Source organism: Adiantum capillus-veneris, chromosome 19 (assembly GCF_014529385.1).
Source record: "Adiantum capillus-veneris isolate H3 chromosome 19, ASM1452938v2, whole genome shotgun sequence".
Lineage (NCBI taxonomy): Eukaryota > Viridiplantae > Streptophyta > Polypodiopsida > Polypodiales > Pteridaceae > Adiantum > Adiantum capillus-veneris.
In genome coordinates this window covers 24,953,554-24,969,503 of record NC_140949.1, presented here as the reverse complement: position 1 = coordinate 24,969,503, position 15,950 = coordinate 24,953,554, and the positions used below count along the sequence as shown (strand labels likewise).

The window sequence follows — 15,950 nt, the reverse complement described above, 5'->3', positions numbered from 1 at the left end:
CACCAACTCAGATTGGAGTGAAATTCGACAGGCGAAGACATGGCCCCAAATCTCGTGGGAACACGAAGGCCTCGGTGTTGTCAGAATTTCATTCTGAGGTCATCTCGGCCACCGTTCGGCTTCGACAAAGGTCTGCGCAGGCCATTTTCGACTACGTGGTCTCGACGGGTGCAGATCCGACTCTGCAAATTTGGGGTTTTCGGCCTACGACTGCAGGTGCTGAGGATATCGACACTCCCAGAGTGTTGATTTGTGGCTGTCTACACATCGAAGGACGGCTCACAGTTCTTGGAGGCGTGTCACATACGACACGGGCGCATCTACACACAGACTGTAGGCGACATCCACTAGTTCATCAGGTAGCTTGTGTTTGCTGCTTGATATTCCAGATTTCATCCTGACATTGTAGGTACTTCCACATGGGATGTATTGTCAGAGATGATGTATGTCTGTTGAGGGTTTGCTGGCTGTGAGTCACGCAGCAAACAACCGCCGCAGCGGTTACAGCATATAGTGGGAAATTTGTGGATGTATGACTTTGTGGGAAGTCTATGTACTGTCAGATTTACTGCAGCCTTTGTTGAGGGTCGAGTGAGGTTTTATTGAGCTGGGGGATTCTCGAATGTTGAGATCCTTTCGGTGATACAGGTCTTGGAGCGATCCCTCGAGCACCCTTAGATAGGCAGCTAGGATGTATTGACTGTGAGTTAGACAGTTGGGATTGCATCTTTGCTTTACTGCCGTTGAGGCACTGTCGCAGTCTATGCTTATAGGACAGTGACAGGATAGTGAGAGACAGTACAGGTGCAGGACAGGTTTACCCACAGCTTACAGTGTCAGAGAGACAGTGTTTTTGAGCTGTTTTTTGGTCTGTTTTTTAGTACACCAGAGCCATTTTACAAAGGAGACTCTGCCGAAATTTATGCAGAATCTGAAGCTTTCTTGGTTCATTTGACAGGTTGATATTGGTTCAGAGGTCAGTTTACAGGGGAAACTCTGCCGAACTTTTCCCAGGAAAGTAAACTACTGTGAAGCGTAGCTATGGCTAGATCACAGGACACTGCTCTTTACAATATCAAGAAGCTGGATGGAACCAATTTCCCATTGTGGAAGAAGCAGATTTGGCACGTGTTGGTACAAAAGAAGCAGATAAAACGTATAAAGCTCAAAGGGATAAAACCAGAAGATATGGACGAAGATAAATGGAGCGAAATGGATGAATTGGCACTTTCTACCATTATGCTGACTTTGGCAGAAAGCGTTTACTTCAATGTAGCAGATGAGATGTCGGCTTATCAAGCATGGTTAAACCTGAGTGATCTTTATGAGAAGCAGAGTGCAGCTTCACAGGTATACTGGCTTAAGAAGCTTGTTGACTTGAAGATGAAAGAAGGGACACCTATGTCCAATCATCTGAATGAATTCAACACAATCTATAGTCAGTTGTCAGCTCAAGGTGTCAAGTTTGATGAACCTGTTAGAGCTATGTTCCTGTTGATCACATTGCCGGAAAGTTGGGACACTTTTCGCACAGCTTTGAGTAATTCTGCACCTCCAGATGGTTTGAACATAGCAGGTGTAGAAGGAAGTCTGCTTACTGAAGAAACCAATAGAAAGACAATGGACAAAGGCAAAGGAACAGCCTTAGTTGTCAGGGGAAGGACCAAAGAAAAGTACAAAGGTGGAAAGAGGAATCAGTCTCGTAGCAAGTCCCGCAGTGCTAAAGGCAAGAGTGACATAGAATGCTACCATTGTGGCAAGAAGGGTCACATGAAAAGAGACTGCAGAGAATGGAAAGCAGAAAAAGGCAAAGAGAAAGCTGAAGACCATGGTGAGAAGAACAAGTCCTTAGTGAAGATTCAAGAAATAAATGTGACAAACACTGTTGCAGAGGATGACAGTCTAGTGTCAGGAGACATCTACTTCTTGAAGAATACAATGGACTCAGCTCTTCTTACAGCATCTGATGGAAATGCACTGAGTGACTGGATTATAGACTCAGGGGCATCACTTCATGTTTCTCCAAACAAGGAGTGGTTTACCTCTTATGTGACCACTAAAGATCATGTTCGGCTAGGAAATGGGCAAACATGTGAGATCTTAGGTGTTGGAGATGTTCAATTGAAGTTTCAGAATGGCTCTTCTTTCACGCTGAAGAATGTGAGACATGTTCCCGCAATTACAAAGAGCTTGATCAGCACAGGTTAACTTGATGATGCTGGCTACGTCACCACTTTTGGACAGAACATGTGGAAGATATCCAAGGGTTCTATGACAGTAGCACATGGAGTAAAGTCTGGAGGACTTTACATGATTTATGTATCAAATGTCTCTAAAAATGTAATCAATGTAACCGAGCAGTCAAACGTTTCTTTGTGGCATAGCCGGTTAGGACATATGTCCAAGAAGGGAATGGAAATCTTGTCTCGTTCTGGTTATTTGCTTGGCTTTTCATTTAATGATTTTGAATTCTGTGAACATTGTCTGTATGGTAAGCAAACACAACAGCCACATAAGCATAGAAGCAGTAGAAGAGATACATAGTTGGCACTTGTTCATAGTGATTTGTGTGGACCTATGCCTAACCTATCTCTAGGGGGAGCTTCTTACTTTATGACATTTATAGATAATTACTCGAGGAAAGTATGGGTTTACTTTCTCAAGCACAAGGATGAAGCGTTTAGCGTTTTCAAAACGTTTGTGACACTTGTGGAGAATCAGAGTGGCAAGAAGCTTAAATGCTTACGCACTGACAATGGTGGAGAGTATGTTTCAAAGGCCTTTCAGGACTTTTGTGAGTCAAAAGGTATAAAACGTGAACTTACTGCTCCTTACAATCCTCCTCAAAATGGTGTTGCTAAGAGGATGAATAGGACCATACAAGAGAAGGTCAGAAGTATGTTGTCTAATGCACATCTGCCAAATGGGTTTTGGGCTGAAGCTGTATCAACAGCTGTTCATCTTATAAATAGATCTCCTAGCAAGGTTTTGTAGAAGGATTCAGTGCTAGAGATGGTATGGTCAGGCAAAATGCCCTCATACAAGCATCTCAGAGTCTTTGGCTGTGAGGCATATACTCATGTTCCAAAGGAATTTAGGAACAAACTTGAGCCAAAGAGTAGAAAGTGCATCTTTCTAGGCTATGGTAATTCTGGTGAGATGGGGTACAGACTTTGGGATCCCGAATCCAGAAAGGTTGTCCGCAGCAATGATGTTCACTTTAATGAATCCAAATATCATTCTAAACCAGAGAGGGTTGAGGAGATTAGAAGAGTTGTCTTTCAAGAAGATGGACCTGCACGTGCAAGACAAAATGTCAGGGCTCAAGAGGAGCAAGGACATGATAGATTGGAACCACAGGTTGTGGCTGAGCCTGAGCCACCTGTTGTGCGTAGATCTGGAGGTGTCACGCGACCTCCTGATAGGTTTGTTCCATCTATGAACTATGTCATGTTGACTGATTGCAATGAGCCTTCATGTTACAAGGAAGCAGTGCAAATGAAGGACTCCGGGAATTGGCAATTGGCCATGCAGTCAGAGATGATAGCTCTGCATAAAAACCATACATGGAAGCTAGTTAAATTACCACGGGGCAAAATGGCTCTACCTTGTAAATGGGTTTACAGGTATAAGATCACCACTCATGATAGTCAGCCAAAGTACAAAGCAAGGCTTGTTGCCAAGGGCTTTAAGCAAGAACAAGGCATTGACTTTGATGAAGTCTTCTCTCCGGTGGTCAAGATGACTACATTGAGATGCTTTCTTGCATTGGTTGCCATATTAGATTTGGTGTTGCACCAAATGGATGTCAAGACAGCGTTCTTGTATGGTGATTTAGATGTGGAAATTTACATGCAGCAGCCAGAAGGGTTTATTGAGAAAGGCAAGGAAGATTGGGTATGCCAGTTGTTAAAGAGTCTTTATGGCTTTAAAAAATCCCCGAGGGCATGGTACCATAAATTCCACAAGTTTATGCTTTCTCAAGGCTACAAACGTAGTGAGTTCGATCACTGTCTATATACAAAGAAGGCTAAGGATGGTAGTTGGCTGATCCTTATTTTGTATGTGGATGACATGTTGATTGCTGGCAAGCACTTGGAAGAAATTTCAGCTTTGAAGTCAAAGATGGCAAAATCGTTTGACATGAAAGACATGGGTGAGGCAAGTCATATACTTGGTATGCGCATTGAGAGAGACAGATCAAAGAAGTTGATTTGGTTATCTCAAACAGAGTATATTGACAAGGTTTTGCAACGTTTCGATATGGAGAAGGGAAAGGCACTGAGTGTTCCATTGCCACCATATGTGAAACTTAGCAAACAAGATTGTCCTTTGTCTGAGGAAGAACAGGTTGAAATGGATAAGATTCCATATGCGTCTGCAGTGGGTAGTTTGATGTATGCAATGACTGCTACTCGCTAGACATTGCATTTGCAGTGGGAGTAGTAAGTCGATACATGTCAAACCCAGGCAAGAAACATTGGGAGGCAGTGAAAGGAATATTGAGATACCTGAAAGCTACAAAGAGTATGCGTATATGCTATGGGAGTCAGGAGCTAAGTGTAAAGGGTTTTACAGACTCAGATTATGCAGGTGACTTAGACAACCGAAGGTCTACGTCAGGGTATGTCTTTACATTGGCTGGTGGAGCAGTATCATGGCGTTCTAGATTACAAGATTGTGTTACTCAGTCTACTACATAGGCTGAATATGTTGCAGCATTAGAGGCATGCAAAGAATCAATTTGGCTTAATCGACTAGTAACAGATTTGGGAATCAAAGAAGAGATGCCTGTGTTATATTGTGATAGTCAAAGTGCTATACAATTGGCTCGCAATCCAGTTTATCACTCAAAGACAAAGCATGTGGATGTGAAGTATCATTTCATCAGGGAAATGCTCGAGGATAAGCAACTTCAGCTTGTCAAAGTTCACACCACATAAATTCCTGCTGATCTACTTACAAAAGGACTTCCCTCAGAAAGCTTTGCGCATTTTCGCAAGCAGTTAGGTGTAGGGTAGTACATCACTTCTCTACATCTCTTGTATATTAGCTTGTATAGTAGCTTCTCTCACACTTAAAGTACCACATTGGACTTTAAGTGGGAGGTTGTTGGGGTATAAAGCCCAATGTGGTCGCCCAGGTAAGTGGGCGGGCCGCCAGGTATGTACACATATTCTTTTGTAAAAACCTAATAAGAACTCACTATGCTCTACACATTACAGTAGAGTGAGTTCACCATATCGTCGTGCTCTTCTTCTCGCACTCCCTCTCGCGTCGCACTTCCGCTCGTACTCCTTCAGACATGTATTTGATAACTACTCCCACTGCAAATGCAATGTTTAGACGTCTAGCAATCATGGCATACATCAACCTACCAACAACATACACATAAGGAACCTTGGCCATTTCATCCTTTTTCTCGATTAGTTTAGGACAATCAATCTGGCTAAGTTTTACATATGGAGGTAATGAGCTATTGTAGATTGAGTGAGTGATCCAGTGGTCATAGGTCGAGAGAGCCTCTCATTTATTTTCTTGTACATATTAGTAGTTTAGTAGGATCCACTTATCGGCACATTCGCCTTTACGTGGGAGGTTCTTGAGGCAACTGCATCATGTGCCTTGCCCCAGGATGGACGTCCGTTATCCATCGCCCATTCACCTCATTGACCTACTCACTTATTCTTTATATACATAGAAGAATAAGGAATGAGTGCTGCTTCTTGCCACTCTGCTCCACCTCACAATTTGTGTTCTCTCTCTTTCTCCTTCTTTCTCTCTGCACATGCACCGCATTCTTCGCCACGACATTGCAATGATGTAAGGCCTTCACTCCGGCTCTGATACCAATTGTTGATGAGTGCGCCATGCGAAAGGGATGAGAGAGAGAGAGAGAGAGAGAGAGAGAGAGAGAGAGAGAGAGAGAGAGAGAGGTTTTGATGGAGCTTATTCTCACACCATGTGTGAGTTCTTTATTGTTCAATATATTATCAATAAGAAAGAATGAGATTGGGGTTAGTGAGCGGTTAGTATGTGATGGTATTGGCCTAATGACCTTTATCCCCAACAAATATCAAAGTAAAGTACACTCATATCAACAAATGAATGCCTTACTCCGTTCTTTAATAAATTTCACTCTTATCAAATGTATGCCTAACTCCGTTCTTTACTAAAGCTTGTTTTAAAAAGCCAACAAGGTGAAGGCAGTGTTTGGTAAAAGTGTGTCTTAGCTTATCTTTGAGCCGGTTACAAATTCAAAATAACCGGTTTAGAGCGGAGTGAAAAGGAAAAATTCCACAAGAAAATAGTATAAACATAGTTTAAAAAAATGGTTTAGTTTGTAAACTTTTTGCTTGTGAAGTGGCTTAAAGGGATTTGTGTATGTTTGGCATAAAGAGTTCTTCGAACACTCACTCAAGAGTTCACTTTGGCATTCTAAATAGATAAAATGAAATGGAAGTCAAGCCAACCAAGGCTATGAAACGAAGGGACCCCTTAAAAAAAATCAAAACAAAAGAAGATTTCAATAATTGACATGGGAAGGCAGGAGGTCCAATCTAGTCTTCATAGAAACGCTTTACACAATTTACAATGCACCTACTGTGTTTTTACCTGTGTTTGTTTTTTTTTTTTGCAATTTTTCTCATTGTTTAGTTACAATTTTTACAAATACTTGCATAGTTTTGGAAGAAAAACTGTAATTTTCAATAGCCGAATGTTTTCTATTCGTTTAGAAATGGGGAGAGTGGGTCTCCAATCATTTCAAACGTAGCCTTAACTCTCTTCTGCTCTAACTTCCAAGGCTTGTTTTAGAAAGACAATATTGACGTCCAGCTGCGGGATTGTCAACTTCGAAGCATTTGCAACGAGCACTGGCATTCTGAGCAGCATGGAAAGCCCGCAAGGTCAAGCATTACGCTGCATTGTGAAGATGGGTACGTACCTGCTGGCTGGCTGAGAGAGAGAGAGAGAGAGCCGATGTTCCTGAGTACAGCTAACCCTCATCTTCTTTTCAGGGGGAGCTGCAATCACCCACAAAGATGAGTTCGAATCCATCAACGTAGAAAAATTATCGACAACTTGTCGACAATTGAGCCAGTCCATGAACGCTTCTTGCAATACGCCCATCAATATGGACTGGAGCAGAGGAGATGGGGCACCCCTTGTGCCGGAAGTACTTGAACTACAAGGAAATAGCATATGCACAGAGCGATTCATCATCATACACGGAGCAGGTCATCTCTCTCTCTCTCTCTCTCTCTCTCTCTCTCTCTCTCTCTGCCTGCTACAGATGCCTCGATGAGCATCAGTTGCTTCGATGCCGTCTGACGTGTTGTTCACTGTGGTTCATTAGATTAGTACGGATAGAACTCTAAGAAAACTATAAGTACTGTGAAAACTTGGTTGCTGTATGGATACATTAATGCATGTTTTGCCGCGTGGTTGTAAAACAAGGTCTGCTTCTTTGTATAATCTGGAGCAATCAGGTTAAAGAGTGAGTTTGCTGGGGCAATATGACTGAGTTGTGTATGTATGTGCATCTGCATGGTCATGTCTCACTATGTGTCTGGGATGCACATTGCAATGCTGCACATTTCTAAAGGTAGATTACTGCGGGAGCAAAAAATTTGCCAAGAAATTAGAGGTTGCTGTAAATATGTCTGATGAAGTTTTGCATCGCAGTTTTTGAATAAACATAAATAAAGTAAAGTTAATTGCATAATTATCCTGTGAAACACTTGGTTGAGTGTCATACTCATCAAATGGCATTAGTAGTTGGGGATGCCAATAGTATTTTGTCAAGTCTAACTGATGATTACATTGTTGTGGATCATATCATGAGTCCAAGCAATCTACTAACCTACTATAAAAGTGAATGTGTGCTTTTGTTGGATTCATCTAGGCGTTTAAGTTTGATTTTAGAAGGAGCTTCCTTTTGGCATTTTTATAGAAGGTTGATCCATTCTCACACTGCTAAAGTACCTCTTTTTGTGCATACGGTGAAAATAGCATTGCTAGGCGAGGCTAAATTTTAGATGGCAATTAAATGAAAACTTGAACGGACACTTTGAGGGGAGAGTGGGACTCTTGGTCCTGCTCCTATCGACAACGTGAGAGCATAGGAGACACTAGACAGCATATAGAAAAAACCTGGATGATGCTGTCCTACTCTTAGGTGAGATGATATAAGGGCAGCCCGGCTATCCATGATAAAGGTAAAGATTTGTCATTTTTACTTTTGGACAAGCAGTGAAGTAAAGCCACACAGTGTCAACTCGTAAAGATTGTGTTTTAAGTATGTTGTATGTTCACCATTTTATATCTTCTCTCACTGTTCTAGATTCTTGTTTTAGTTTATATCTTGTTTTTGTTGGAGATATGTCATGAACAGATGGTGGCATATTAGGTTGTATCTTATGGAAAATTTGGCCTTGCGGATGCATTTTACCTAGTTTGGTCCAATTTGGCCTTGCGTATGCATTTTACCTAGTTGGGTCCATTGTTCTCTTGGATCACCATTAGGACATTTAGTCCATTACTGATGATGTGGCACCTATTCCTGGTCTAAACTAGGGTGCCCCCTCTTTTCATTTCTCGAGGTCCCTTGCACCACCAATTAAGTGACCTTTAGGATTCATTCATCAATCAATTTGAGTACTCATTGTGCACTCTTATTCTAGTTCTTTGTCGCCACATTCATTGTTTTGTTTTTACCTATTTTTTCTTGCCCATCCCTCCTTATTGGCTTGTGTTGTACTTGACAAGGGTGGTTCTTTCCTCTACCTACAAAAACACAAACTTAGCTGGATTTTTTCAGCCCATTGGAGGCTGCTTTTTATGAGATCTACCCCACAACTACCCTTCTCATCAAAATTGACCCCTCCTTGGTGGTATTTTTGCTTGTATCATTCCTAATTATTGCACATATCATTTTTGTTGTTAATCAACTTAGTTTGGCCTTGAGATGTGACTTAAAACTGTGTCGAGTCCACTGGCTTTCACATGGCATTGTATGAGATCTATCGTCAAGTGGTCCACTCTAGTTTTATCTACAAGAATTCCTCGGTCATTATCCTCCTTCTGGTTGTAGGGAGTGGATTGTTTGCTTCCCAATATCGTGTGCTGCTTGAAGATGCACCTTGAGATTAGCTCGCAATCTATTTACGAGCTCCAACCTTCATGTTGTTGAGCTGCAATAGCCTTATCCGATGACAATTACGTTGTTGTGAGCCTTGTCTCTTTGTTCTATGTTGCAGCTAAATCTGAATTGTGGTTATCTTTCTCATTTAGGGTTAGTTGGAACCCTCCTATGAGGATGTTTGATGCCTCTTTTGCCCTTGCGTGTTTAAGTTTCATCTGCTCCAAAGCCTCCTAAATTTTCATGCTACTATGGAGAGCTTTGTTTCAAGTGCCATAATTTATTATATTAGAGCTTCATGTTCACCTTCCAAATGCTTTCACATATGCTTCCCTACTCTCACACGTTCACTCAAGTCCTTGGTTGGTTGTAGATTGGCCACCCTTTCACCCTCCTGGTAGGGAATCTAGGCATATATAGACTTTCTATTTGTGTTTTTTCCCCACTTTTGAATTTTTTGTGTCAGGGTATTTTTTCGACCTACACTAGCACACTTAATCTGTGTTGCTAGACTCCATTCATTGAGTATCTTGTATTATTCGCCTCTTGAGTTATCGAGGTGCAAGCTTCACCTCTCTCTCTCTCTCTCTCTCTCTCTCTCTCTCTCTCTCTCTCTCTCTCTAACCATGCCACGACGACTAGCTTCAAATTTTCCAAAAACCACATCCAAGTATAAAGGATGCCAATGACCAAATGTAGGTTTAGAAACTGCATGAGAACGCCAAAAAGAAAACATCAGCGTCTATGGATGTTTTTGTTCCACTAGTACCAATAACAACATGGCCTTCCTTGCAATAACAAATGTAAAATATTCAGATAACCACAATGCTTTGGTGTACATAGTTTATCTGTAGCGAGTAGTCGCAACCCTTCTATGTGGGACCAAGTAGATTGAAAATGGTCCAAAATCCGAGACATGAAAGCACGAAGACGACGAGGTGGCCAATGCAACAATGGTAGAAAAAACTGCATGTATGCCATCAAAATGGAGTGCACTATTCTGAGACGTACGTGTAGTGGCCAGGTAGACAATGTCCAAGACCTAATTTTATGCTCAACCCAATCCAAACATTTGGCATTGTTCGCTGGCCAAGCCAAAAGTATCCATGATACCGCACAAGCTGATCCGGCTTCAACATCTCACCTTGCCATAATATAGAATGCCAATCCATCTGATGCAATGGCCAAAGTTTAGATTTTTGGAAGTTAACATGCAAACTAGCAGCTGACCCATAAATGTGCGAGGCTTCCATGTTACATCGAACATCGCTTCCATGTTACATCGAACATCATCTGGTTGATTTTTGGGTCTAAACATGGAATCATCAGCATATGCTTGTGCCACAAAATGATCGCGAGATGGTAGTTCCAATCTATGTAATTGACCAGATGCCGTCCAAATAAAGCAATAGAGGATGAGTGGCAATAGCATACAACATGGTACTTAAAGGACATCCTTGCCTAACAGAAGGACCAAGATCCCACAATTGAGTAAGTGTAGTAGGCTACAATGTCACTTTCATAGGACACAGTTAGTACAGTTGGTCTGGTCTAGTTCACACTGGACGGACTCCTTGGGCTGGGCATTGACACGTGGCAGGGATACGGACGGTGGTCCAGTGGACATCGTGGCCAGGTCACCACCACCACCACTCAAGTTGGAGATAGACTTAGATGGCTGCCATTTATGAGCCGTTAGTGGCTCTTTATGGTTGGACATATGAGTAGTAGCCGTGGGGTCATCATTATCATCTTCTTCATATATGGTCCAGCGTCGTCGTCTTGAGGAGTGAGTCTATACACAGCACGTCTGCACCATCCCTGCACATCTGAGCCTCGACACCCCCATTGTACCTGTGAGTTATGGGCTGGAGCTGAGTGTGCTGCCACACGAGAATCTGTATTGGTTCCTTTGAGATAGTCGAGTCCATATGTCTGGTTTGCTGCTGTGTCTCTGTGTTGATTTGCTGTTATCTGTTGTTTCCTGTGTTTTCATTCTGTTTTGAGTGAGATGTCACGTACATTGCACTAAGGAGCACCCATTGTAGAGAGCACGACACTATCCACGCTACAGGTGCTCTCATTTTTGGCACGCGCGGTGGGAGCTCAACTGAAGTCTCATTCTCTGTTGAGGTACAAATCAAGGAGCTAGCTGGTTTTTACCTAGTCTTGCCTACTTCGCCTTGCACAATGCAGCCTGCTGGTCTGGTCCAGTTTCACCCTAGACAACTTAGTCTAGCTGACGTAGTCCCTCGCCTTGCTTGTCTAGTCTTCTCTCGGCCTGGTCTAGTCCTTCCTCGTCCTTGGTCCAGCCAGGTGGTCTAGTCACTCGCCTTGGTCTAGTAGAGTCTAGACCGGTGTTCAGCCAGTTAAAGGTCTTCTTGTCCAAAGCTTGGTTGGGTTTGTGGTTACTGCATGCCACATACAAGGTGGTCATTAGAGCGTCAAAGCGCACTACTGAGTCCTCTGAAGTACTATAACAGAAGCATCAACCCTTGGTACCTAGTAGAAGTCCACCAATCCTATCACCCATACCTCCACATACGGCATCATCCATTCCTCCATCTCTTCCAGGTCGCCTTCCCCAGTAAAGCTCTCTCCCATTTTGTTACAGCAAGCTACTGAGCAACAGGCTCGTGAGCAAGAGGCCATGGAGGAGTTGACCAGTGTTTTGGCCAAGGTAAACATCAAGTTTCCTACTTTCAAGGGACTCTCCTTAGAAGATGTAGACGACCATGCAAGGAGGTTTGTATCTCTCTGTAGAGGTGGTGGTCTTAATAGAGAAGATGCTTATTTGGTACTCTTTCCATCTACCTTGGATGGCTTATATCTCTTTGCTCCTTGACCTTCCAACCTCTTCACCTACAAGCTCATGATATCTCTCTGCTCCTTAACATTCCAACCTCTTCACCTAAGGCACCCACTACCTTGGGGTGTCATCTCCAGCCTCATCCTTCATTACCCCTCTCCCCCTACTCGTCCTTACCACCTCTCCTCCTCGCCCCCCTACCCACCCCTCGCCCCTATCTTCTCCCCCTCGCCCCCCCCTACCCACCCCTCGCCCCTAGTCCTACCCCTCGCCCCTACCCACCCCCCTACCCACCCCTCACCTCTAGTCCCTACCCCTCGCCTCCCCCACCCACCCCTTGCCCCCTGCCCAAGCCTCGCCCCTACCCAGCCCCCTACTCGCCCCTTACTCACCGTCTCCATGCCAATGTATTCTGCACCTGGCACAATGGGCTAGATCAAAGGCATTGCTTGGAAATGGAAGTCTTTGAGTCCCCATCACTGCGAAAAGGCCAGGTATGCCTCATTCCAGGGCAGGCTGAATCTGTGCTTCATGCTCATCCTTCGGTGCAAATGACATCGTGAGCACATCTCTGTCAAAAAGGAATCCTCCAAAGCTTGCTACACCATAGCCACAACCCATTATCTTTCCTTGAAGGTTCCGTCTGAGTGGCATTGACTGTAAATGCAGTATCAGTTTCATCATTCTCGCAGGGCTATCTCCTCCTTTGATTCAATAATCTGAGTGCTCCAATTTCATGACTTCTCCTGATTTTCCATACTAAGCTCTACTCTGCAGCAGTTGTCAGGGAAGATTTTCATTGTAGTCCCCGGTTGCTGTAGCGGTCCCATTTTCCTTGTGCTTGTCCCAACTTTCCTTAAACAGATCTTTCTCCTCAGTAGGTTCAGTATCATCAGACTCTGCATCCTTTCCAAGCGCAGGCCCATTCTTCTCTGCAGCTCGAGATCTTCGTTCGCTACAGAGTCCTCACCTTTTGGAGAATCTTGGTCAAGATTTTTGTGAGTATCTTCAGGCTCAGAGTGTTCCTTTTCCAAGACATCCTCAACTTCCTCATCAGTTTTGGTGTTTTCATGCATTGTTTTGCTGGAATTTTCTTCAAGCTATAAAGTAGACTCTTCTTGAACTACCGCAGAAGATGGGGAAAGTAACCAAAAACTAAGCAAAAAACACCCCAAAACAGCTCCTATGACCCAAAAGTGCTATGACACCTTTCTTTCTCCTCGAAAGTGTACTGCATTTTTCCTAGTGTTCCACCGTTCTCTCTAGTCTAAGTATTCCTCTCACCGAGACGGTGAGCGGTCTTGTGGCGAGCAACCTATAGCAGGCTACAGTGTCACTTTCACAGGGTACACAGTTAGTACAGTTGGTCTGGTCTGGTTCACACTGGACGGACTCTTTGGGCTGGGCAGTGACACGTGGCCATGCAAGGAGGTTTGTATCTCTCTGTAGAGGTGGTGGTCTTAATAGAGAAGATGCTTATTTGGTACTCTTTCCATCTACCTTGGATGGCTTATATCTCTTTGCTCCTTGACCTTCCAACCTCTTCACCTACAAGCATGATGTAGACGACCATGCAAGGAGGTTTGTATCTCTCTGTAGAGGTGGTGGTCTCAATAGAGAAGATGCTTATTTGGTACTCTTTCCATCTACCTTGGATGGCTTATATCTCTTTGCTCCTTGACCTTCCAACCTCTTCACCTACAAGCTCATGATATCTCTCTGCTCCTTAACATTCCAACCTCTTCACCTAAGGCACCCACTACCTTGGGGTGTCATCTCCAGCCTCATCCTTCATTACCCCTCTCCCCCTACTCGTCCTTACCACCTCTCCTCCTCGCCCCCCTACCCACCCCTCGCCCCTATCTTCTCCCCCTCGCCCCCCCTACCCACCCCTCGCCCCTAGTCCTACCCCTCGCCCCTACCCACCCCCCTACCCACCCCTCACCTCTAGTCCCTACCCCTCGCCTCCCCCACCCACCCCTTGCCCCCTGCCCAAGCCTCGCCCCTACCCAGCCCCCTACTCGCCCCTTACTCACCGTCTCCATGCCAATGTATTCTGCACCTGGCACAATGAGCTAGATCAAAGGCATTGCTTGGAAATGGAAGTCTTTGAGTCCCCATCACTGCGAAAAGGCCAGGTATGCCTCATTCCAGGGCAGGCTGAATCTGTGCTTCATGCTCATCCTTCGGTGCAAATGACATCGTGAGCACATCTCTGTCAAAAAGGAATCCTCCAAAGCTTGCTACACCATAGCCACAACCCATTATCTTTCCTTGAAGGTTCCGTCTGAGTGGCATTGACTGTAAATGCAGTATCAGTTTCATCATTCTCGCAGGGCTATCTCCTCCTTTGATTCAATAATCTGAGTGCTCCAATTTCATGACTTCTCCTGATTTTCCATACTAAGCTCTACTCTGCAGCAGTTGTCAGGGAAGATTTTCATTGTAGTCCCCGGTTGCTGTAGCGGTCCCATTTTCCTTGTGCTTGTCCCAACTTTCCTTAAACAGATCTTTCTCCTCAGTAGGTTCAGTATCATCAGACTCTGCATCCTTTCCAAGCGCAGGCCCATTCTTCTCTGCAGCTCGAGATCTTCGTTCGCTACAGAGTCCTCACCTTTTGGAGAATCTTGGTCAAGATTTTTGTGAGTATCTTCAGGCTCAGAGTGTTCCTTTTCCAAGACATCCTCAACTTCCTCATCAGTTTTGGTGTTTTCATGCATTGTTTTGCTGGAATTTTCTTCAAGCTATAAAGTAGACTCTTCTTGAACTACCGCAGAAGATGGGGAAAGTAACCAAAAACTAAGCAAAAAACACCCCAAAACAGCTCCTATGACCCAAAAGTGCTATGACACCTTTCTTTCTCCTCGAAAGTGTACTGCATTTTTCCTAGTGTTCCACCGTTCTCTCTAGTCTAAGTATTCCTCTCACCGAGACGGTGAGCGGTCTTGTGGCGAGCAACCTATAGCAGGCTACAGTGTCACTTTCACAGGGTACACAGTTAGTACAGTTGGTCTGGTCTGGTTCACACTGGACGGACTCTTTGGGCTGGGCAGTGACACGTGGCAGGGATACGGACGGTGGTCTAGTGGACGTCGTGGCCAGGTCACCACCACCACTCAGTTTGGAGATAGACTTAGATGGCTGACATTTATGAGCCGTTGGTGGCTCTTTATGGTTGGACATATGAGTAGTAGCCGTGGGGTCATCATTATCATCTTCTTCATATATGGTCCAACGGCGTCGTCTTGAGGAGCGAGTCTATACACAGCACGTCTACACCATCCCTGCACATTTGAGCCTCGACACCCCCATTGTACCCATGAGTTCTGGGCTGGAGCTGAGTGTGCTGCCACGCCAGAGTCTGTACTGGTTCCTTTGAGATAGTCGAGTCCATATGTCTGGTTTGCTGCTGTGTCTCTGTGTTGATTTGCTGTTATCTGTTGTTTCCTGTGTTTTCATTCTGTTTTGAGTAAGATGTCACGCACATTGCATTGAGGAGCACCCACTGTAGAGAGCACGACACACTATCCACGCTACAGTAAGCTCACCATCAATTATTCCCGAAGATTGACTATGTTCATAAAGAAAGTAGACCACACGACGCATTCTAAAACCAAAGCCCAAGCTCGCCATGATCTATGCAATGAAGTCCCGATGAATAGTATCAAATGCTTTCTCTATATCAATTTGCATGATAAATACATCTTGTCTAGTGTATTTTGTATACTCAATGCCGATGAAAGCATAGCAATAGTATCCATAATTTGTCGGCGAGGAATGAATCCGAACTGAGTGGCATGTATGCCGGAAAACAAATGATCCTGTAGCAATCATTTTCGACATTCATTTGTAAATGACTGGCATAAGCGTAATAGGATGCCAATGAGAAAATAAATGATCCTTAATGGATGTAGCAATCATTTTCGACATTCATTTGTAAATGACTGGCATAGGCGTAATAGGATGCTAATGAGAAAAGGATTCGCAGAGTGCTTGCTT

The 15,950-nt window shown here is 44.0% G+C and overlaps 1 protein-coding gene across 3 annotated transcripts in view; it reads left to right on the top strand.

The window, feature by feature from the left end:
- Nucleotides 1–6,757: 6,757 nt before the first annotated feature.
- Nucleotides 6,758–15,950, top strand: part of LOC147433713 (Amino acid kinase family protein) — a 205,453-nt gene continuing 196,260 nt past the window's right edge. For 2 of the 3 annotated variants that reach the window (XM_086490342.1, XM_086490343.1), the window contains exons 1-2: nucleotides 6,763–6,938; nucleotides 7,020–7,238. In XM_086490342.1, the coding sequence (XP_086346468.1) occupies nucleotides 6,893–6,938; nucleotides 7,020–7,238 (265 nt within the window). In that variant the 5' untranslated portion in view covers nucleotides 6,763–6,892. Of the gene's footprint in view, nucleotides 6,939–7,019; nucleotides 7,239–15,950 lie in introns of all 3 variants that reach the window. The other variant, XM_086490341.1, reaches the window with a different exon arrangement.